Raw genomic sequence first — 24499 nt, 5'->3', positions numbered from 1 at the left:
AGGACATCCTCCATAAAAGTAATTATGGTGACTTTAAAAAGACATAGTAAAGCTCCTATAGCTTTTGTAGTTCCTGTAGCTAATTGTATTCACAGTGGAGTATTTAGACAGCGGGAGAACCCAAGCAGTTATCTTTCCTTACAAAGCAGAGCTCAAAAAACCTCCAACAAAGGTATTTAGAAATTTGGCCTTACATTGCTAATTCATGCAGAACATAAGCAAACGTGGGTATATTCCTGGAAATGTGTGCTGTAGTGTACCTGGGGAATGAGGTGGCAGTTTGTGGAGCTCAGACCCAGCACCCAGGGTGAAGTCAAAACGCAGGGTTTCCAGGGGCTGGAATGGAGTAGTGACCCTAGGCCATTTGCGCAGTGAAATCTAACGGTGGGTGAAAGAACGAATTCTAGTATACTGCCACCTCTTCTTCATGAACCACCTACTTTGTAACACTTTTTGAGTGGAACTGTTGATGAAGTGATCAGGAGAAAATTGCTCTTGGCCTTGCATGCTCTAGGCTTGTCTTTTACTCACTGAGGAAGAAATATGTTATCTTGAATTTAAATAAAATAAATTTAAACTTAAAAGCAATTTTTGTTGACTTGTATTAAATGAGGTGCCAAACAAATGCACTATCGAAGTATATCTCTTCAAAGTACATCCACTGAATGGGAACCATAGTAATGTGAAGAGAAAAGACCTTAAAGGAAATGCTAGTCAGGTATTATATTTTGTGGTTAAAGGCCATCTAGGAGAAGCAGTAAAATAATCACTGTAGTGAGGATTACCATGTATGTCGTATTACACCTCACTGTAAATATTGCTTTAATTTTTTATGGCACAGATTATTTGTAACTTTATTTTATATACTGCATAGCACTTAAATGTCACTGGATCTAAAACCCTTATCTAGGAAGCTCATTAGTTGAGCTGTCTGCGTCTGTATATCTGCCATCAGCATCTGGTGAGAGGGCTGCTGCTGACCCTGCCAGACTTGGGTCATGAGGTCAGCAGGTCTCATTTATTATTCAAAATTGCTTTCTGACCTTTTATCAGCTAGGTCAAAGAATGCCGCATTCTCCTTGGTTGAATTTTATAGTGAAATCAGTATCATGCGTGGATAATGTAATTACCAATTCATGTGAATCTCATCCCTTCCTCTCCAAAAATGTACTCACTTTGGGGTTGATGAAGTTCGAAGAGTTGCTTGTACAAATGCATGTACGCTCCAAGACCACGCATATACCTTGTCATCCTTGTGCAGTAACACATGTAGCTTCACATCTAATTTATGCTTCAAACCGTGCATCTACTTTCCACTGTCGTGGTACTGAGACAGCTAAAGGTAGAGCTCCATAGTTAACAGATGACTGCTCATTTTTACCACTCCCATTCTTTTGAATAGATTCCTTTTCACTGTTTATATATTCAATATACATATTCAATATATTTTCAGTAGTAACTATATCTCCCCCTTCAGCTGCACACATGTATCAGTTGAATATAAGAGAACTTAGAAGAACTGTAAACCAAGAAAAGCCAATAAATATGAAGACGGTTTTCTTGGAGATTATAACAGATTCTGGAAACAAAAAACACTGAGAGTCCAGAATATTTTTAAAAATATTTTTTGGTTACAGATACAATCTAGATCCAGGAAATTGCTATCCAGCATGATTTCAGTCCCAAGCAGAATCATGAATGCCTCTGGCAAAATTGACAAGGAACTGATGATTTGAAAATTTTGTTCTATGGTGAATAAATAGGAACCATAAATGACATGACAATAAGAAAAATATTTTTGGAGTTTTAGAACACTAAACTTTGAAGAAAAAATTAGCCATCAGCTCTTAACCAGCCATACTACAGTATGGAAAATTGGAAACCATAAATGGCAGATTGATTCTTAAAGGGAGCTGTGCAGTTCAGCATTATTCCTCTGGAATGATTTCATCCTTTTTAAAAGAAGGAGCCAAAGGTCACATTGGTCTTGCCCTTGAAGCAGACAATATGAGATGTCAGCTTGTGCTTTCTGACACTGCATATGATGAATAACCTTGACACAGTAATAAACAAATAACCTATATTAACGTTTATAAGCATGGTGAAGTATTAATGCAATATATACTTCAACAGTATGTTGTGAATATACAGCTTCCATAGAAATGGATTTCCTCTAGTAATACTGGAGTAAATTTATGGTTTGTTAAATATTGCTGCAAAATACATGTTCTTTAAGTTACAGAATGTATACATATCTGAAATATGGCCAACCATATGTACATAAATTAAGAGAAGTACTTTACAGAAGCAGGCACTGAATTACAATTATGCAAAAACCCTGAACATCAGTATTCGTAGAGATACTCAAATTGGTGTGAAAAGTTTATTTTTAGTGTTTCAAATACTTGCAGTTAATTGTCTCTAAGTGCAGCTCTGTCATAAATCAGTATTCAGTAAGGTTATCAGCTATTCTCTTTTGGTATTTCCAGTAGCAGGGAAAAACAATTGTGTACTGGTAAGATGTCAAGGTGTATATAATGTTTGGTTGGAATGAGGTGTTTTCCTCTAAATGTGTGAAGCTGGGAGTTCAGTTGTTGTAGGGAGAATTATAGAATGGTGTAGGAGCCTTTTTAACAAATTCCTTAACTTTAAGAATAGTCGTGTACTATTTATAGCTGTCTTCATGGCACATTAAGGTTTTTTGTGGGTGTTTTTTTTTTAACTGAAAATTAAACAAAGCTATTGGATATTAATGAAATGCAGGCTAACATTAGAGGGTGGTACTTAGCCCTGTGCGGAGTTTGAAGTACAGAGTTTCTCTTGTTCATAAGCAATATCTGTATCTTAATTGTAGACATAATTTTTGTTTGCTTTTAACTACAAACCATGCTCCCAAACAAGTAATCTATTTCTAGTATAGACGAGCTGTGTTGAGATTTCTCTATATTCTTTCTGAATCTTTTAGAGACATCTCCGTGTACTGTTACATGTGAGTTAACCCCAGGTCCTACTCCAGCCTTCGTTATTACGCAAACTCGATTGTAGTCATGGTACAATAAATATTCACCATATGTGACAGTTTGAGAAACACCTTGTGTCTTAACACTTGCAAAATACTCTAGCACATATCCCAGTGTACTTTACAAAGTGAAAAAAGGCATCTGTCGTTCCTCCTCCTGCATGTTATGAATGTTACATGTCCACGAAAGATATTTTGTGGGAGCTGTGTGTACAGAAGAGATCAATGATATGTTTCATAGTATCATAAATGCGTTTCAAAGGTTCTAAAATTTAGATTGGAGGAACGTGGAGAATGTCATGCCATTGCTGTAGATGAAAGAAACCAAGACTGCTAGTTAGAAGTCAAAAGCTGTTGTACACTGCAGATATTAAATGAGACAAAAAATGTATAGAAAACAGTACGTAGATTAGTGAAAAAAGTTTTATCTTCATCTTTTAACAAACATTTAACTGCTCATAGATTGACATGCCTTTACAGTTATCCATCATTATTTCTACTGTTAAGTAGGGTTAAGTACTAGAACTAAATGAACAAAGAGAAAGGACAATCCTGCTGTTGTCTTTACATTAAGTGTTAAGTGAAACTGCTTAAGAAGTGAAAAGTAAAGGAAAGAAAATGAACATACATCCAAAAGAGTGTGCAGTCCCAAAGAAATTAATTTTAAAAAATCCGCTCTTTAGTGGGTGGCATGGTAAGAATAAAAAATAAGACAACAAGGAAAGTGGGCCCTGACTATTCATTTGCACTCAATAGCTGTCTTCTGAACTAAAACAAACCAAGTGGTTGGTTCTTCTAAACCACATTTTCACTTTCCTTTAGTTCTGAATGGCTGAGTGATTCCCTTGGAACAGGGCTTGAAGTGGCAGCTGTGAATGCAACTATAAAAGTGTGAGCTCCAGATTATGTGTTTATAATACTACAGTATAGTAATACTGCTGTGATCCCAATTTTGTAAACCTAAATTTAACTCTTCACATGGATAGAATTACTTTAATCTGTTCTTTAGCCTTTCAGTTTTTCCTAGGATCAAAGGGTGTCTCTAAGTGAATTAACAAACCTAGGTACTAAGTGCTTTACACAAACAGCAAATCTGGTTGTGTACTTTTGAAGTCCAATAGGGCACATGCACTGTAGATATTTTTTCTTTTACTGTCACAAGAATTCTTGCAATTCTGTAACAATGTAAAAATGTAAAGTGGAGCTCTCTTGGCAGAGGTAGGCTGTTCTCCTCTGGAAGAAGCATCGTGTTATGGGAGCAGTTTATATCTTGAAGCTCACCTGCATTTGTTATTTGGCTGTGATGAAGGATGTGCAAAGACTGGAGTGCCTATGAGCTTCAGCGGGCTTTGTGCATTTAACAGTCATTGAAATCAGGTATACTGCTGTGCTACAGCTTTGTAGTCTCAAATCATTGGACTAAGGCTAAGGCTTTATGTTGGAGCTGAAGAGTTTATTTGGATTGCTTTGGAAAAGATTAGGCAGATTCCAGAGTGTCAGTTATATTCTGGTGAAAGTGAACTTCTGCTCTTTTGAATGTAGTTGTGGAAAGTTGACTTACTTCTACAATATCTGTTCTAATCCTTTTTACACATCCATTAGAATTTCTATGCTGCTTGCTTCATCCTAGCCACCTTGGCCAAACTCAGGTTGTGGTAAATCAAGAGCAGCTCTATTGCTTTTGATAAAACTTGCACCTAGTTAACACAAAGGTGAACTCAGTGCCCTGAGCAGGCAGTGAGCGTTCTGTGATTTATTTTACAAGAAAACTGTGTTCTTTGTTAATTATGCTACAGCAATTGCATTGTGCTTTTGAAACTGCAGTCAAGGTCCTGCTGCACATTTGTACCTTTTTTCTGCAGGAGCCCTTTTGGCATTTCCACTTCACTCATTTTATGAGCTGGAGTGCAACCTTTAGTGATCTCCTGAACTGGCAGGTTTGTTTCCTGAAATACTAAATTTGTTTTTATCCTTCCATATGTAGAGGATGGATACGTCCTCTGTCCCTAGATTCACCTCTGATTGTGCAGACAAGCTGGTAGTTGAAAGCATATAGGAACAGAAACAAATCAACCAGTAAAAGGGAAGAATACCAGCAATACAATTTGAAGTACCTAAAGGAGACAGGTAGGACTCTTCCATATGCAATTTCTTGTCGAGGACTGGATCATCTCCAAATAGTGTATGCCTACCTTTTCTATGCGTGAATTGGAATACAGATGTGCATAAATACACAACACCCTGGAACAGGTAGATTTCAGAATACGTAAATAAAGATATTCCGGATACTTTTGACTAGGTATATTACAAAAAGCAATAGAAATCTTTGCTTTCAGAATTAACAAGAAACTAATGATCAGACATCAACAAAAAATCAAATTCTAACCGGTGACTTGGCTACCACAATAATGCACCCAGTGAATATACTGTTGTTTCACCAGCCTTCATAATTTTATAGCAAATCTTGTGGTACCTTGTGTGTTTCTTTTCTGAAAGTCCCAGTTCTTATAGGAAAGTGATAATATGAAAGCATTAACTTACTACTAAAAGCAAAAGAAACCTGGAGAAAATTATATCTTCCTGAGGAATAAAAGCTCAACACAGAAAAAGGCTAGCACTTAAAAAAAAAGTGAAAAAGAACCTAAATAAAACTTTTTTTTAAAAAAAAGCAAACCTCATACCTGTGAACACGAGTCTTATGCTGAAAATAGGCAGTACCAACACTGATTGCAAACTTTTAAGTTTGGCAGCAGTGAGAAGCATGCTCCTGTTACATTTGACCAACCTTATTTAAGCAAAGTGCAATGAATTTGACATTTTAAAAAATCCTGCCACTTCTCCATCTAGATTGTTTCTGCCTCACGCTCTCTTTTAGCACTTGAATGCACCAAAGAGAGCATGGAAGAGCTCACACTTGTGTTTCTCCTTGGCTCTTCATCCCCCCGTGGAGCTTAACTCCACTAAGATGACGGTCTTGTACCATGTTTGACCTATCAACAGCAAATCATCTGCATTTTTTGGAACTATGCTTTTTAGTTCCTTGCAGGTATGGTTTCACATAGCCTACGAACCACAGAGACACTTGTCAGTCACCTCCTTAGATGTCCATCTTCTTGGAAGTGCCTGTAGTGTCTGTCTTTCCTCTTTATTACCCATCTCAAAGTGGAAGGTCCAGGCTGTTTTGTCCACTTACAGATACATCTTGCTGATGGCCTGAAGAATAAAGTCGAGCATAGGTGAATAGAGTGAAGGTGTAGTATTAGACAGGGGTCATCTTTTACTCACTAAGTACTTCACAGCTCCTTGCTTATCTACTCATTTGAGGGAGTGCCACATTCATTTTCTGGACATACATCCCGTGGTGCTTAAAGGGGAGACTCTGTTTCCCAAACCTGTGTCTGTTTTGTGGTAACTGAAACAGATGGTCCACATTCATTACTGATATAATTATGTATCATCCATTAGTTCAACAGTGCACCTTTCTGATACTTATAGATAACAACAAAAATTGCTTATTAATTCCCAGAATAGTAATGTCCAGGTTTTGTTGTCAATCGCATCAGGAAAGTAGCTGCCTTGAAATTAATCCAGATTCATGCTTCTGTAGCACAGCCCAGAGTCATTGTCCATATATACAAAATAGATTTCCAGCTACACAAAAAAGGGACAGCAACTCATGGTAGCTGGTGTTTGGGAAAAAATACAAAATGATATAAGTTTGTCAGATGCTAGTTTGCTTCTCTGCACGCCAGTTCACTACAAATCTTAACCATGTAACTGGAAATCATTAATTAAATCCTGTGCAGCCAAGAATCATGCATAATGTAACACAGCTACTGCAAACAGTTAGCTCCTGATCATTTAAATTTCCTTCTTGCTCTTAGAGACACGAGGAGCCTGTATTTGAAGTAGTCCCTGATGAGATTTTGCTTTTACATCCTTGGACAATGTCCTTGTGCATATTTATAGGACAAAGTAGAAGGATTACATATGTGTTTTATGGTATCAACTGTAATAATTTAAAAAATACGTACCGTGGGGCAAAATGGTCGCATAAGCACACCTCAAAATCTTTTGACTGTGCGGAAAAAAAGTGGCCTAATGATCTAAGCCTTTAAGTAATAATGCCATGATTGGGTCATGTGCATGAGATCGCCACTTTTAAATTGAACATGCATTTCCACCTGAAAGATAGGATTTCCATATCTCCTATTAATTTTTATGACGAGGATTTTAGTAAGCCGTCCACTCTGTTGGGCAGCGTTATTTCTATAGTGCTGTCAGTTAGTGGTGAGAATAGATAGGCGCTGCAAATGTTCAAAAAGGCAATTTGTTTAAAGGACAGGGACAGAAGAAGGAGGAAGTGGACTTCACAAATTAAAAACTGCACAGCAGTTTCACTGCAAACCATCTACTGGTCATACAGTACTATCCAATTAATCCATTACTCTTAGAAGAAGAATCCCTGTATATCCAGGTACAATCCTTGCCAAATATCTGGACACAATCATAGGCTTTTAGGATTACAAGTAACATAATAAAGGATAATGATCAAAAATTAAGCACACCAATACAGAATGCTTGGGTTAACTGGGCCTGCCATGTGCACTATAAAGCAGCAGTCTGTTAGGTTTAAAGTGAGATTAAGGAGTTGTGTAACCTGCAATTATGCTGTTTTTCATTAAAAAAATAAGATGATTGGGCTCAGTAGGGCCCTTCCTTATATTTACCTCTGTTTAATTGGATTGGGAACTGCTTAAACATCTTTGAGTTGGAGCTTATAAGAAGATGATCCCAGCTGTTTTTCGAAGCTTAAGACAGCAGGCAGACAACATGATCATGTCAAGACTCATACTAAAGCCTTAATCCTACTTTTTCATCAACTAGCACTACAGCTGAGTCTTTAACCTCCTAAGTACTAAATGTGCTTTGGATCTCTCACAATACATTTGCTGTCAAATGTTATTGTCTAATAATATTAATTTTTGCTTCTTTTCTGAGAAGGACTGTAAAGAATAGTCTCTGTCTATCTGAATTTGGAGAGCTATAGCGTAAGCCTGGATTTTCAGTCCTTTTAAAACTACAATTTATAAGCTTGCACCTATTGAAGTCTGTTGTTCTCTTTGGAGGCGAGGAATTGCCTTTGACCTGTACCTCACCTTGTTATAACGTAAAACCCAGTATATTGGTAACTATTTTTTCATTGTGCATGTATCACTAGATTGAATATAGTTTTCAATAGGAAAGAAATGGCAACAGCTTTAGTTTTATTCGAGTCTTTTTTCTAGGAACTGTTAGCATGACCAGAAGAAATTTTCCAGATTCCTAGCCTCAGAACTTGCTAACCAGAGCATTATTTAGTTTGATAATCCTGGAGTTGCATAAAGATTCAGTGTTCTAATGAGTTTTTCCTGCATCTGTTAATAGTATCTTTACAATGCAATAATCTCCTTTCTTTTTCTCTTTTTCTTTTTCTTTTTCTTTTTCTTTTTCTTTTTCTTTTTATTTTTATTTTTCTTTTTCTTTTTCTTTTTCTTTTTCTTTTTCTTTTTCTTTTTCTTTTTCTTTTTCTTTTTCTTTTTCTTTTTTTTCTTTTCTGTCGGGTAGTGCTCCGATTTGTTCTAGTGACACAAGGCTGCCAGCAGGAAAGCAAGCGTAGTTAATGCTCAGCTGCTCAAACCAGTCAAGCAAGCTAGCAAGTCCCAGCTGTGCTACTTGATGTTTTTTGATTGCACCTAGTCCTCAATCTGTGAACTGTTTTCTGGACTTAGATTCATCAAGCTCTGCCGCTTTAAAAACTCATGCAGGCAGGCATCCTAGGATATGCCATTATAAGCTGCTGCCAGGGGATCTTCTAGGAGATAAATGGAATCTGTGTGAAGTAAATTAGTGTGAACCAGTCAATCTGTGTGTCAGCCCTGAGCCACATCCATGGGTAACTAGCTTGCTGACTGAAAAGTCCACTGTCTTTTGCCAATCAGAGGTTTCAGCCACCAGGAAGCAGTCCTATACAACATTAGTTTCTTGGAATAAAGCCTGTTTGACCAGCTAGTGAAACTCTTCAGTATACAGTACTGTACTGCTCGCGTTTACTTATTGCTTACAATTGAAGTGAAAATCTTTTAAAGTCAGATAACATTTTAACAGTAGGGAGCATCACAGAAATGTCTTGGAAATAAGTACTTCCACTTTCATACAGCAGCCATTCAGCAGAGTCATGCTGGGCGGCAGTTGGCTTTACCTCCCTATCAGTAATACATCTTCAAGGCCATAATGCAAAATAATAACAATAATCTGGCCAGAAGAGGTTAATAAAGAGGCTCTGAGTGTATTTTTTTTCCCATGGATTAAGCTATTTGGACAGCTTTGATCGAGAGAAGGGAAGAGTATGCAAGCCATAACATTCACATTATGCACAGGGATATGTCAGTGTCATAACGGTGCTGCACACTTTTGTTTCATTTCGGTGTTAAAAGCAATTGAGGCAATCCACAGCTAGAATTCCTCTGTAGAAAGGGACGGAACCAGAATCCTCTGAAAATTCCCTGATTAATGGTTTTAGACTTGAATACCAAATTGATTGCTGTCATGAAAATAATAATGTCAATGCCATCAATAATGCGATTTAAAAAATAGGAAGTATTTCTTTCTTTGTTTGTTGTTTTTACAGAAGCTACCGATACACTGATAGGCAGTCATATGTGCAATTCATACCCTCCCACGCCATTGATCTAATGTGCAGAAACCAGGGGGGATTTTGATATATATTTTTAGAATATTGGACAGGTGAGGAGATATTATATACTTTAATTAAAAAAGAAACTAATTATCTAGTAACTATCAGAACTGAAAATTGGCCTTCTTTGCTAATTCCTGTAAAAATTGTTTTTCTATTCTCTCCCAGTTACTGGTTGAAAAAAAATAATGAGAGGGATAAAGAATGTTGATCAAATGTAATCACTTAATTCAGTCTTACTGAATATGCACTACCACACATTTAGGGAATTAAAAAAAAAGAAATTTGGGCTTTCTAGATGGGGACATCATTGAGAAGAAAAAGCAGTGTATAACGATAGAATTAATTAAAGACAGTTTGAGGTTACATTTTCCTTTTTTAAATCCTCCTAAGTTTTACAGAAGCATATGCTTCAGAACTGTGCAGTAAATGGTGTGTGGGATTTTATGGGAAAGTATTTTATTTCTTGCAGCAGAACCCACTGAGACAAATTTAACTAGTTAGGTGTTTTATTATATATACTACACAGAATACATGGACAGATTCCAGTATAAATCACAACTAAGATCAAGACAACTGCTTTAAAATTGAGTGAATGTTTCATTGCACTAATGAAACAAAAATGGGATGTCCTTTGAGAGCATAATTTGTTACATGCCATTATATTTTAGTTGAGAGAAGTAGGGAAGTCCCTCTGGGTGAATAAAACTTCAAGGTATATTGGGAAAAGAATCACTGAAAATTTCTGGTTTCCTGTCTGGAGTAATGCTGTCCTCATAGATATGGGGAGGGAGGATGAATGGAGTTTCAGGAGTTTTTTATTTAAAATATATAAAAACTTTAAAAGAAATTTCACTCTTACAGAAGGAAAAATGTTCTTTAGTTGCAATTCACTTAGTGAGTGGAATGAGTTTCGTTTGCACGTGGCTTCACAGAGTGCAAGAGCAAGCTCTGGCTTCCCCAGGCACTTGGGTTAGTATTTCTGCAGACTGCGCTCTGCACTGTAATATTAGGCCCTACTTCTGCATTCAGTGGAATGGATTTAAGTTACTGTAGCTTCCGTTTTGACTGCTGCCATTCTGGCTTATTTCAAGGATGGTTCCAACTTCCATATGCTGCAGCATTCACTTTAGAATAATGATGTGTTTCTCCGGGTTAATTTCTTAATCTCTCTTTTTAAAATTAAAATGTAATGAAAACTGAGCGAATGTGATATTTAATCATCAGAAGATAATAACCAGCCATTCTCAATTAAATGACAACTACATACATTGGTGCAGGTTTTTTTAAATGACACTAAAAATTATGAAATGACCAGCAACTGATGTCTTCTGTCAGTGAGATGAATTAGTGGTTTATATGGCCTGAGAAATGGTCTGGAAAAAAAAATACAGGGTTCAATTCAATAAGGATAAGAGCAAGGATCTAGGCTGAGGTAGGATTAATCTTCTGCAAAGAGGCAGGATGGGGGAGAAATAGCAAGGTAACAGTTTCTCAGAAAAGAATCTGGATCACAAGCTGAGCATGAGTCAATGGTGTTCATGCGGTGGCAACAAACCCCACACCAGGCTCTGTGCGCAGCAGTATCACCTGTAAAACCTGCAAAGTCCTCCGGGTGCTGTACTCGGCGCTGGTGCCGTCAAGGGCACGTCCCCACCCTCTCTGACTCCCTGCCCGGCACCCTCATGGCAGGATGGGTGCTCCACAGCGGGTGGTGTGACTTTGTTACCTGCTTTTTCTGTTTTTAGGTGATTGTAGTAACTGCTGCTATTTCACTTGCCATTTCATGAATGCCTTCTGCATTTCTTTTAATATCAATGAAACAACTGTATCCTTTTAGGTTGACATCAAAATAGATGGAAAAAACTAAGTAGGATAGTAACCCTCAACCTAGAAAAGAGATGGTTGAAAGAGGATAAACCAAAGGATGTTCAATCACAAGCACCACAGAGAGAGTGTGCAGGGCTCCTACGTGTGCCTTTTCTCATACAAGAATAAGTTTCACATTAAGCTAATACGAAACGTGCAAAGAAACAAAAAGAGATGCCCACCGATGTGGTAAAGCTTGCCATGTTAAGGCAAGTTAGGGTGTAGGATGTTAAGGGTGCAAAAATTCTACCTGTTTAAGGGAAAACGAGAGAAGTTTGTGGAACAGAAATCTACTGTCGGTTTTTACATGTAAAAAAAAAAATAAATATTTTGGAATTCCCCGTTTCAAATTGGAGTTTAGTGGAAATTTCTGGTGAAGTATTACTGTAGTGTAGTGGACTCTTACACTGATGATATTTGGTCTCAGCGAGTACAGCTGTTGTTATGCTTTTTATGGTATCTATGAAATGTGCTTTTTAAAATAGTACTCAAAGCATTTCTTGCCCAGCTCTCCATCAAGCTTCTTAGATATAATACAGTAAGTGCCTGTAGATCCCATACATCCCAGAAGCGGCATTGAAGCATGATTGTTTTATCCATTTACGAAAATAAAAATATACCAGCATTTTATTTTCCTTTACAGAGCTTTTCATGCAGTTTTATTTAGATTCAGGTTGCTTTGTGTTCTGTATTGGATATATTTATCGCCTATAGCCTATCTTGCCTAATATTTTTGATTGAAAAATAGTTTTTGTTATCCTATCTGCTATTTTTGAATGACAAATAAGTTCTTGTTTTCTCTGCAGACAGGCTGTCTTTGAGTTACTAATCTATCTTATCAATAACAAAGGCATCTTATCAGAAAACACTAACTGGTTTATTCACCTGTATTATACAAACTTCTTTCTCCAATGTGTCTGCCCTCTGCAAATTGGTATGCAGAGCATGTTATGTACACTTTAGTGTGTGATGTTTCCAGAGTGGAACAAGGCTTTTCAGAGTTTAAACAGAACACGTAGAAACAAATAATAGTGGTGAGTTGTCGCTGTAATTAGTGGATATTCACAAAGAACAGCTTATCGTTTAACAGTTCGTTCACACAAAGACTGTTCTTTCATAGATTGATCACGGATCAGTCTGTGATCTCTTTTTGGAAATAATTTGGTTTTATTTTGTGGAATTTGAAATATTTTGAAACTATTTGCATAAATGTTTCTTTGAATACTTTGAATACTATGATCTTATGATATTATTTTGCTGTTTTAAATTCCAGAACTACTTTTTATATGTCTTTTTCTGTTTCAGTAGTGTGAGAGAATGTGTATCAAGTTCAGTAAACAACTCTTAAGAGCTTATTAAGATGTATCAGAAAAAATTACCACAGTTCTCACGATTGATCGTGTAATGAAGATTTATGTCATTTTTAGATGCTAAGTTCAAGGTCATTTGCCTCAGTGAAATGTGTCATTTTACCTTACTTCCATGCTAACAAAGCTCATTTCTACTGTCCAGTTAATAATTGAAATTACATTGCACTGAATAGAAAGAAAATATCATTGGAGTTATTATATCAGAAATTGTTGTTTCTTAACTTTTTCTCTGATTTGTAGATTTGGGGCTCGTTTATACTCCAGATATTTACATCACTTTGGCTACACAAATTAGCTTTCAAATGGAAGCAAAAGTAATTTTAAGGTCCATTTAGACCCAAAGTAGGACAGAGTATCCTCAGAATGGATAAAGATCACACTGTTTATGTTTAAATAACTTAAATTCCATCAGCATCCTAGGTATAAGAAACTCAGAACAATATTTCCCCTATTGACATTTGAACATAAAATCCTATTCCCCTAAGAGAAAACACAGCAAAGTAGGTGTCAGTGTTCAGATTTTTTGAAATCTTTTTTTCGTGATTAGGTAATGCCATTTTTTACTTGCACTCTTTATTTGGGCCAGACTGTTCTTTCCTTATTTTTAACGTTTCAGTTCCCTTTGTTCTTTTATGATATTTTTAAGGAACCTTCCTCTTCAAATTGAGCATATAACATGTGATGGTTTAAAAAAAGAAAGATCTGAAGGTCTCTGCCTGGGTCCCTTTCTTGCTCACTGCGCACACTCATTATGTAACTTCGTAAACTTGGGTATCGTGAAGTTTATTTGCCTGAGTTTTGCCTAGGGAGGTATGTGTACTTCTGAGTAAGTGACAAGGCTAAGATGGGCATCCCTCACTCACACCAGTCACACGGTCCGAGCCTGTCCCAGCCTGTCTCCTGGTTTTCTGAAATATGTGTTTTCCTCCCTTCACTCTTTCCTGCTGAACCTCGTTCTTAGACAGCTCCTTTTACACAAGTTGTCTAGAGATCTGCTTCTCTGTCCTGTGAAAACCTGTTCTGTCCCTGTGAAAACCTGTTCCATCCCTGCTTTCCACTCCCTTTAAACTGTTCCTAATGACTCCTTGCCAACAGCTATTAGTGCAAGTGTTCTATCATTGTTTTTTGTCATTTGTCAGCCCTATCAGCTCTGCCTGTGATCCCTTTTTTCCCTTTTTTGTCTTTCTTGGCTTTCAGTGACTCCATCCTCTTCCGAATCTCCCCAAATCTCTGCAATCTCTACTCAAGCGTATCAACTGAAGACCCTTCTGCTTTGTCCAAGGATCTTGCTGGCCTGTCTTTGTTTCTTTCTTCTTCGCTTCACACCTTCCTTCTGATGTATCTCATCTGTGTGCGTGGACCTGCTTCTAGCTGTCTTTTATCCATTATATTCTGGGTTACTTCTCAGCTCAATGTGGTACTTTCCCTAAACACACTGTTCAGCTCTCCTTTGTTGTAAAATCAAGCAGGTGAGTTTAAATGATATCATTTATGCTGATGTGGTCTGGGACAGAGGGAGAGCACTTGAGCAGGCTTGGCCTAGTCCCGTGGAAGAGCAATTACAGCACAGAATCCCAGCAAGGGAAGTACCTGCCATCTCCTAACTGGGACTGATGCTTGGGGCTGTGAATGCATCTCCCCTCCTTGGTTCGCTATGAGAGTTCTTTACTGGGTGAAAATCCACCTTTCGTTTTGAAAGGATGATTCTGAGTTTTTGGTCATGGCTATGTTTTTTGGAGAGGAGAGCTCTTGTGATTTTTCTCTTTCCCTGCAGAGGCATAGCCGTACTTTTTGTTTTCTCCCTTTTACCACAGTATACTCTGTTGGAAATTTTCCTATTGCTCTGCTTCAGACTAGTTCTGACTTTTAAATTTGTGCAGCTGTAATGACTCAATCTATCACTCAGCACAGTGGAGCTGACTGCTTAATGGGAAGAACTGTTTTAGAGAGAATGTTCTAATAAATTTGCCACAAAACAATTTTTTTGAAACTATTATATGCACACTTGTATTTTCTGATTTTTCTTTTTTTGAAGTGAGAATCCTGGCCTTCAGTTAGTGCATTTGAAAATTATTTAAATGTTGTAAAAATCTGAGAAAAACACTTCTTCAAAGTGTTCTTCAAAATGTCTTCAAATCTTTGAAGGCATTTCTTTATGCACATATCATAGTGTTTTCACGTGTGAACAAGAACAATTGTTATTTATTGTAACTTGTTCTTCAGTGTCAAGTCACCTCATGCAGATTATCATGTCAATAGTTCCATGGCAGAGATAAGCATTGAAACTCCCCTTCATGTGGATACGTTGACCATTGATACAGGTCTACTGGCCTTTTGTAAGCTTAGAAATTTAACCAGTGTTCCTGCTCTACCTGGGCAGGGTTTTATGTACTGCTTAGTTGCCATCCAAGGCAGATTTTTTAAGCAAAATTTACTGGCTTTTTTTTTCAGGTAAAATGTGTGGTGTCACTACCATAGATTTCATTATTTATTATGTTTTAATATTACATTTTCAAGGATCTAATTCCACAATTGTATTGAAGCCCTGATTGCTTCAAACGGACTCTGTGTAGATGCAGGAGTCAAGAATGATGGAACCTTTTGGTGACCCGGGATCAATAGCTGCAAACCGATGGAAAGCGCAGAGCACTGAAGTGGAATATGTGTCTTTTGAGCTCTTCCTGTCTGAATAATAGCCTGAGGCCTTGTTGATTCACTCATAATTTTGGAAAATTTAAATGGGTGTTTAAATTAAGTAATCTTTCAGCAAATATTCTCTTGGTGAAAAAAGAAAAATCCATCAAAAGTTATAAGGGAAGAAATTTCTTTTTTTGAAAACAGGACAAAACTGTACTGAAATTGTGTATTGCCATTGATATCCCCATCCTCATGGAAGTGTGTAACCTTGATTAGTTTTCTAGATATTAGACAAAAATAAGTATTTTCTAGTCAACACTATTTTCCTAAGAAATGGGATCGGCTAAGAGTTTTAATGGGACTGAAAAATGGCGATCTAGTCTTTGCTGTGCTATTCCATAACGTATTGTTTAATAATTGTACTTCAAGCCACATTTGTGGCTCCATATGGAGATATGGAGCAGAAGAGAGGGAGAGGGGTGCTGACAAGGGAAATACCTCTCTTCTGTTCAGGAAAACTTATATGGGATTTGTTCAAAAAGCCAAATGAATTAAAAAGTCATATACAGGCAAATAATTGTTTCCATGAAAATATTTTCATGCTCTAAAATGAAAATGTTTTTAGCAGTTAAGTAAAAGAAGAAATCAAATTTGGCAATCTCTAAACTGCAGCTCAGTCTGGTTTTTACTGCACTTTGGAATTATCACTAATTTTATTACACTTTCTTCATCTTAAAACGAACACCATTTCTCTTCCTGGTGAATGACTCCAGTAATTACAAAACCACCTAATTGATCTTTTCTATTGTTTACTGGCTTCGTTGGTGAAAGAGACAAGCACTTTTTATGGCTTCTAAATTATTTTGGGATTCTGTAAGAAAAAACTGTATTTTTACTTCAAAGGGATCGCATTTAAGCCAATGCCTCAAACTTCTCCCTGAATGAATTCTTGTCTATAGATTTTTCAACTGTGCTATGGTTGCGTATAAACACTGTGAGTTTCTGTTTTATTTCAGTCTAATATTTGTGTTTACAAATTATGTCTTCAGCATTGAAAGGTCTGCAGAAAATCAGGAAGTGTTTGTTTCTGAATACATTACATTTCTCCCTCCCCCTGTTTTTATTCTTTATTGCTCCAGTCAGTGCGCTGAAGCATGACAAGAGCTCAAACTCGGCAAACTTCCAAGATGTGGAGGATACGCCTGACAGATGTGTCTTGGAAGAGTCTGAGGGTCCAGGTGAGAGGCATTTAAAGACAGTCACCAAGTATCAAGTGATAAATCTGACACAGCTTTTGGGTCTGTAAAAAAAGCACATTGTAATGCTGTTTCCTTTTTAGCAGCTGCAATGTCAAATTAATGGTCACCTCCAGGGGTCACAGTGTGGAGCTGTTATCCTTTCCTCTTTCATCAAGAATTCAGGTCTTAGAAAGGATAAAGGCTTTATGACCAAAAAGAAAGCTGACACTACTAGTTCATTATAATTAGTTTTGGACTACGCTGCTTACTTAATGTATGTACAATGTCTGACCCTTTGAAGGTAGCATGAGATTATGAAAAATTAGAAGGACTGTATATACTGCAGTTGAATATAGTGGCAGACATTCAAACAGTGTATCTCTGGAGGAGAGCAAATTGGTAGCGTTAAATAGCTTGATTCTTTTCTTTAAACCAGCTCACAATCATTATTTCATTTTAATGGCTCTTAACATTGATTCAGCTAAATACAGGAACATCCATAAAGTGCATTCTTTTTGGTGACTAAAAGATTTATCTTCATGTAGTTTCATTATCTTTCTCGTTATGGAACATCTACAAAATTTATTAAATGAATCCCAAAGGGAAACAGTTAAATATAAAGTGTATTGAGTCACAGCTGATTAAAAACATTCTGTGCGACTAAATACTAAGATCTTTTAAGCAAACGATGAGCTTGACCCACATACACCATCATATGTAACCTGCACATAGTCCTCATTAGTGAAAGAGTTAAACATCTTTCTTCACTTGCTCTTTTCCTTCCCAGCTTTATCTGGTTTCTGTGTACCCTCTTGCATCTTTGTGTGCTGATCCGTGTATCATATTTTTGATTCATCGTCTCTGCGGCCTGTCAGCTTAGTTAAGAGATTTCCAAATCTTGCAGCCTGTGCTGACAGGGGGCAGCTGCCAACAGTCCCCTGATCCTTCCCCAAGGAACACTGCTGAGATTTAATTTTCAGTCAAAGGGTGCAGTCTGAAATCCATGTCAGGTCCCCTAAGTCATCTCAGAACCCAGATAGGACCCATGTCTGGGGGATTATATTTCAGCACACTCCACTCCTCCAAGATTCCTTGGGAGTTCAACTGCTGTCATATACCTGATTTGAACTACATTCCCTTTTCATCTTTTCCACAGAAATGAACAGCAGTATATGTTAGAATAATTGAAACCAATGAATTGTAAATCCGTATTCATTTTAAAGCTACGTAGGCTTGGACTCAATGCTGTACGACAGAAACCAGCATGAGATTTAGAAAGAAACAGATAATCTACTCGGGAAGGAGCCAAGTTTAATTCCTTACCGCACCTACAATCTGTGGTGCGTGGCACCTTCTTCAGAAACTGTCTGTAGTCCCTTCAACAATAGTTAGGGGCCAAAATGTGGATTGTCCAAGTTCTGATCTGTTCTGAAGTGAGAAAGAATTAAAACAAGGTGGCACTAAAGTGTTCAGGTGAGAATTAATGTACTTTAAAGGTAACATTAATTTTAGTCTTAGCTTGATTCTAGTGTACGCGTTTAGACAGGAACTTGAAAACCCAATTCTGCACCCTGCATATCTATATGAAGCAACGGAAAGAATAAAAGCCTGTCAGGAGGTGAATATTGACTGGCAAAAATACATGTTGATAAAGCATCTAAACTTAAAAACTGAGTTCCATTCGGTCCATCTGACATCATTAAACTAGTAATAAACAATGAATTACTCTGGCTTTTGTTTCTGTCCATTCCTGCATTTTGAGACATCTTGTCTTATAGGTCTGAAAACCTCAGGAGATTTCACTACTGGTCTCACTGCTTTCCACTGAGAATTTGTGGCTTGGTTGTCATGGAGACATCGTATTTCTCCAAGAATTGCTCATATTGATCCGTGGACAGGCGTAAATGGCCAGGCGAATGTGAGGAGTAAAGGGGGTTGGGCAGTACTATAAAATGACCAGAGGTTATGGGTCGGAAATAAGCTCATAGCAAACACTTAGGTAAAGAGAAAGAAACAGTTTCATTTTGTTTCGGGATTTCGTTTTTGCACTTTATGCCATTGTCTTCTTTCACTATAGACTGAAAGAAACTTGTTAGTCACTTGTCATGTCAGATCTTTGGTGCTTGTCCTGACACAGCTGTCAGCCTTCCAGCTCTGTGCAGTTCAGGGACACACAACAAAGAGCTAGGAACATGAATTATTTATTGCTCCTTGTGCGGATGAAATTCTGTGATAAGAAATTAAGACACTTCTGACAGAAGTGCTTGTTTGAAAGGAAAGATTTGGTAACACAATACATTTACTTAAAACTTACCACTTACTTTTAGTAGCAAACATTGAAACAATAATATGACAGTCACTCGGCTATGATTTTTCTCTAGGATTGCTCAGGTGCTTTAACTTTGAATCATAGCTTGGAATTTGAGAGTGGGAGGTCAGCGTTTGGTTTGGTGAAACCTGCGACTTTAGAATCTCTCTCACGCATATCCAAAGTCTGAGCAAACTTACAAACTTCATTTACAAGTTTTCATGAAAAAGCCTATGTATGTGTTTTGCAGCCTCTTGCGCTTCACTTGCATACAATACGTTGTCATATGTGCAAAAGTGATGTTAAGAAATATGTTGATTTTATTCTCTCTTCTGATGAGGAAAAGGTGAAAATATGACAATATACCTGCAAGGAATTCCAACTATTCCTCAAAAGGGTTCTTTATTACAACTTGTACCAGAATCGGGAAGGCTACAGAGCAGCCGTTAACAGCCGTATCTGCGCATTGTGGTTTCTAATGGTGAAAGGTGCAGTCTCTAACCTTGACGTTAGACTGAGAGTTATTTTCAAAGTGATCTTAATTTTCTAAAATCACATAAAGCTTACTCTGCTTATTTTACTTTCACATTTTCTGTGCGTCTGCACATGTTCTCACTGCTCTGGATGTGGGCCTCCAGCAATTGCAGAAAAAGGCATATACTCAGATGAATAGCAGGAATCCATTTGACTACCCAAGACACCAATCTGAGATTTACCTGTGATTTCTTGTGTTCAATGTGTGATCTGAACTACTCTCAGATACGTAATGAAACCCCTCAACCTGTGCTTTTCTCTTGGATAATTCACAGCAAACACTTTTCACATGTGATGGACACAAGTAAATATCAGACTGCAGTCTCTTGTCTAAGTGAAATGGATTTTAGTTGCTCCCTTCATGTGCCTACAAGCTGCCATTATCTGTGATAGTGGCTTATGTCTATTTTAGCCCACACACAGAGGAGATGCTGGGCTTCTCTCCCAGATGCCTAATAGTAGGTTTATCACTGCCATTTTCCCCACATGCTGTGGACTACTTCTGGTTGACGTGCAAAGCCTTGGCTTTTCAAACTTGTCTCTGCTCTGGCCTTGAACACAATAATCAGATAAGAATTGCAGCAGCTTTTTGTAGAACTCAACTTTTAATCATATCAACCCCCTGTAAAGAATTCACTATCTCTTAGAGTGCTTCTTTAATATAAATAAATATTCCCAGCAGTGTTTTCCATTTTAGCAGACAAATTTTCCACATTTAGAGAAACTGAGAAAAAGGCTGAAACTGAGTGAACGTGGATGTAAAAGTTAGACTTCTAGATCTGAGCTATTCACCCAAGTTTTCTTGTACAAACAATGGTGGAAAATTCATACCTCCAGAGGGCAGATTATCTTGTCCCAGGGGAGTTGCTTGAGATGGATTTTAAGGGGATTGAAAATGCTTTGAATTTTGTCAGTCAAAATCTAAGAGGAACATAGCAGGACTTGACACAACTTGAGGTGTCTTAGCTTTCATATGTGATGCAGTCCCACTAAGGAGGGTTTGACAAGTATAGCTCTTACGAGGAAAAGGAATAGATTTGGGCTGAAGTCATGAGAAACAATGGAGGCACAGATGCCCCTTGCCTCCTGTTTCCCCCAACAGAGATATTGCGGTAGACTACGCAATAGGCTATTACTTCACTTGGTAATAGAGGGAAATTGAACCTCCCTAATGGAAGACTGAGTTGGAAGCTGTAGACAGAATTTAGAGTGTTTTCTTTTTTTGGATGAAAACCATGTAAATGGTGAGAACCCTAAATGCTTATGGCCTTCAGTAGCCAGTTTCTGCCTGAGTCAACTGGTCTCTTCTGCAGCTCATGATCTCTCCCATCCCTTCATTCCAAAAACATCGCCCACATTCAATTTTTCCCTCTTCATTTTTTGACTTTTCAGGACAGAATGTCATTCTGAGCGTATAACAGATAATAGTGAAAATCTGAGCAGTTTCCACAGTCTTGCTTAGTTGCCTGTCCTAGGCAAACCTCGGCACAGAGATGGGAGCGATGTCTGACTATCCCTGAAATACAGTCTGTGAGAGGCAGAACTGCAGCAAATAGAAATGAGAATGAGGACGTGTATTAAGATCAAGAGTCTTATTAGCCACAATGTGCTTAAAAATACAGCACTAAAATTGTGACTATCTTGTTATAAGGCAAGTTATAATTACTCTATCGAATATTCACTTACCAGCACCAAGTTCCATCCACTGGAGAGTGCGTTAAGTCAGCACTGTGTCACCAAATGGCTGTTGATCAGTACACAGGCAGAATGTAAAAGTAAACGCTCAGTAAATTTCTGAGTAAGAAGCAGCCTAGACAAGCATGAGTTTCTTTTTCTGTATTTACATCATCATGAAAAGTAGGTAGCAGCAAACGAGGACAGATTCAGGAATGGAGTGATGGAGGTTGTTGATGATGATGATCCATGAAGGAGGAAGACGATGCAACGTAGGGGCAGCCCACTGATCACAGGCACTGATGGCCCATACTGCTCAGCGACTGCATATAAAGTGTTAGTGCCTAGAAATTATTCCAGAAAGAAGTCCTGGAATTTCCAAGGTAGGCACAGATGAATACATAAGAATTTCACTGCAGTAGATGTAGTGTCACATCCACTCAGCATTCTGGGTTACTAGTATCGTGACTCATAGGTTTTGTTTGGTTTTTTTTAAATAGTAAATCAAACTGTAAAACCAGAAGACCACATAGTGGACATCAAGAAAATACGTATCTCTCTGTGTCTATGATACAAATAGACAAAACGATTAGAGATAATATGATACATGCACAAGATATCTATTAGACTGGGAAAGAACAGTGTATGCTGCTTTCTTGATTTTCATGTACCAGTTTAAGCAGTGCTTCTAATACAAGTAATATTTAAAATTCATGTTTAAATGTTACCATACATAAAATAAGAAGAAATCATGAAGCTAAAATCTGATGATTCAGACTGCTTTTCAGTGGAATTCTGCTAAGCCATGACAGAATTAAAATATAATGCCTTAGTAGTATAAATTCCTATTACTTCTGTTTACAGCTATTGTAGGATTATTTATGCTGAAAAAAAATATATCAAATTTGTAAAGTGTATTTGCAAAGGAAACATAAACAGTCTATTAACTTAAAACAGCAGTTATCTTTCTGCTGATCCACTGGAATGTTTTGCTTTGTAACAACAAAGGAGGAAGAAGGAGAAGGGTGTTCAGGAGAAAAGTTTTGAGGAACGCCATACATTCTCTTGAGCTGTTTTGCATTCCGTATTGCCTCTTGTAGTATAGCAATTATAATGCAAAAATTATAATGTTTTCTGGAGGTAGATTTGTGATATTTTTTAACATTAGCGTCTTGGTGTTGAAAATTTTCATTCCTTTATGAAAATGATATTGTTAGTCTGTAAACAGACTGTAAAATAACTTATTTTTTTGAAAACAAAATCTTGCCTGCTACCTCAAACTGTTAAATCATTAAGCCAGATGAATACATTTCTTTTCTAGATGAGATGAAGCCACATCCCTGGATATCTAAGGTGTGCTCCTGTAAGGTGTGTTAGAAAACCCTGCTCAGCTGGAAGAGCTAGAAGATGCACAACAGCCAAGAAACAGGACATATGTGGTGTGGACATGAAATGGCTTGTTGTATTTATTATTGTATACCTTTAATAATTCATTTTCAGAAGAAACACCTTCCATAAGATCAGCTTCTTTTTGATGATTTTTTGGCTTCAATTCACACTTCCGTCACTAATAAAGTTACATTTATTCAATTAAATTTAGATAGTTCTAACATAGAAAATATCAATTTTTTATTTTTAGATCTTTTTCACTAGTTTATGTAGTGATCCCGAATCTTACAACTTTGGTTGACCATGAAACATTTGCATAATTTTTAATATTCTTTTACATGTATCAAATTTAAATTTTTATCTCTCCTTGCTTCTGACTTCTCTTACCAATAACATTTTAACACTGAGCAAAACCAAATGCATTTGAAATAATTAGAAAATTTGTTTGCATTTAAAGGGAAAATGCAGGCTTTGAATTAAATATGCAATATTTAGAAACAACTACGATATAAAAAATATTCTGTGCACAGGAGAACATGGAAAATTGATTATAAATTTGCCATGTCTAGGATGTAAATTTTCCTTTTTTGTAAATACTGCCATCACCATCACCTGTAGAAATGCAGTACCAGTATGAAGCTGGAGAAGCCCATTGGAGTCCTCTTCTGAAATGCTATACTTCATTGAATTGCTATTTGTACTCATTGGGAAAAGCAGCTATACATTTTTTGTCTTTTAAAAAAATAATAATCATTATGTGTGGAGAATATTTGTGGCTTATTAGACTCATTTATCACCTAGCATTCTGGGGTATTTATGCTGCTTTGACAAAGAATGGCCACTCAGAGCAGTAAGCTGCCTTTCTGTATTACCAATAGTCAGAGTGCTAATGAAGTCAAAGGGACTTGAGGATGTGCTTTTCTGGACCTATACCTTATGGTGGAAATCATGGGCTGATGTTACCCTTCCTAATTGCCATAACTAGGAGAATGAAGATTTCTTCAGTGTAGAAAGATTCTCTGGCAGTGAATCTCTTTATTACTTGTAGGGAAATGTCACGGCTGCGGGAGTGACAAAACCAGGTTTCTGTTGCCATAACTATGGCTTGAATTTTGTGAAACATGAAACCTTTCTTTTGCTTTTTTGTATCTCATGAGTCCATGTTTCTAAGTGTGGTGTATGGCAGTGAGGTCTTCAGAACCATTGAGTGGAAGGGCCTTCTGAGAAGTAGTATTTCAGTTTTTATTCAACTAAAGAATATGTCATTAAAATAGGCTGCAATCCAGAGAAAATAAAGATACTTAATGCTGTTTTTCTCTAATTGTAAATACCATGCCAAAAAATTACATCTTTTAACAGAAAAGTCACTGGTTTTTACACATTTGGTATTTTTCAGAAATTTTCCTTATTCTTAGAAGGCATTTTCCTATGTAAAACATATCTTTTGTTTATATAAGCTTGTATTTGAATTATGATGACTAAACAATCTGGATGTTGAGTGTTATGGCTCCATTCTTTCCCTTATTGTGCTGGATGTCTGGAATAATTTCATTGACTTATTGGCTTATACTTGTACAACACAACTCAGAGCAGAACACGTCTCCATCTGACATATATCCTCCTCTTTTATGGTTAAATCAGAGTTGCAAACATCAAGAAGGTAAGAATAAAGTTGCAAATATAACTACACAAACTTAGTAACACTACAGGAACCTTGCAGACAGT

The 24499-nt window shown here is 37.1% G+C and overlaps 1 protein-coding gene across 3 annotated transcripts in view; it reads left to right on the top strand.

Annotated features, from left to right (window-relative positions):
• The window catches only part of WDR72 (WD repeat domain 72), a 123291-nt gene extending 99020 nt beyond the window's left edge, over positions 1–24271 (top strand). For 2 of the 3 annotated variants that reach the window (XM_074601415.1, XM_074601413.1), the window contains 2 exons: positions 16771–16869; positions 22707–24271. In XM_074601415.1, coding sequence (XP_074457516.1) covers positions 16771–16869; positions 22707–22762 — 155 coding nt within the window. In that variant the 3' untranslated portion in view covers positions 22763–24271. The remainder of the gene's footprint in view (positions 1–16770; positions 16870–22706) is intronic. The other variant, XM_074601416.1, reaches the window with a different exon arrangement.
• The last annotated feature ends 228 nt before the right edge of the window (positions 24272–24499 follow it).

Source organism: Larus michahellis, chromosome 9 (assembly GCF_964199755.1).
Source record: "Larus michahellis chromosome 9, bLarMic1.1, whole genome shotgun sequence".
Taxonomy (NCBI): domain Eukaryota; kingdom Metazoa; phylum Chordata; class Aves; order Charadriiformes; family Laridae; genus Larus; species Larus michahellis.
Note: the sequence above shows the minus strand (reverse complement) of the source record. Positions and strands in the feature narration are given on the sequence as shown.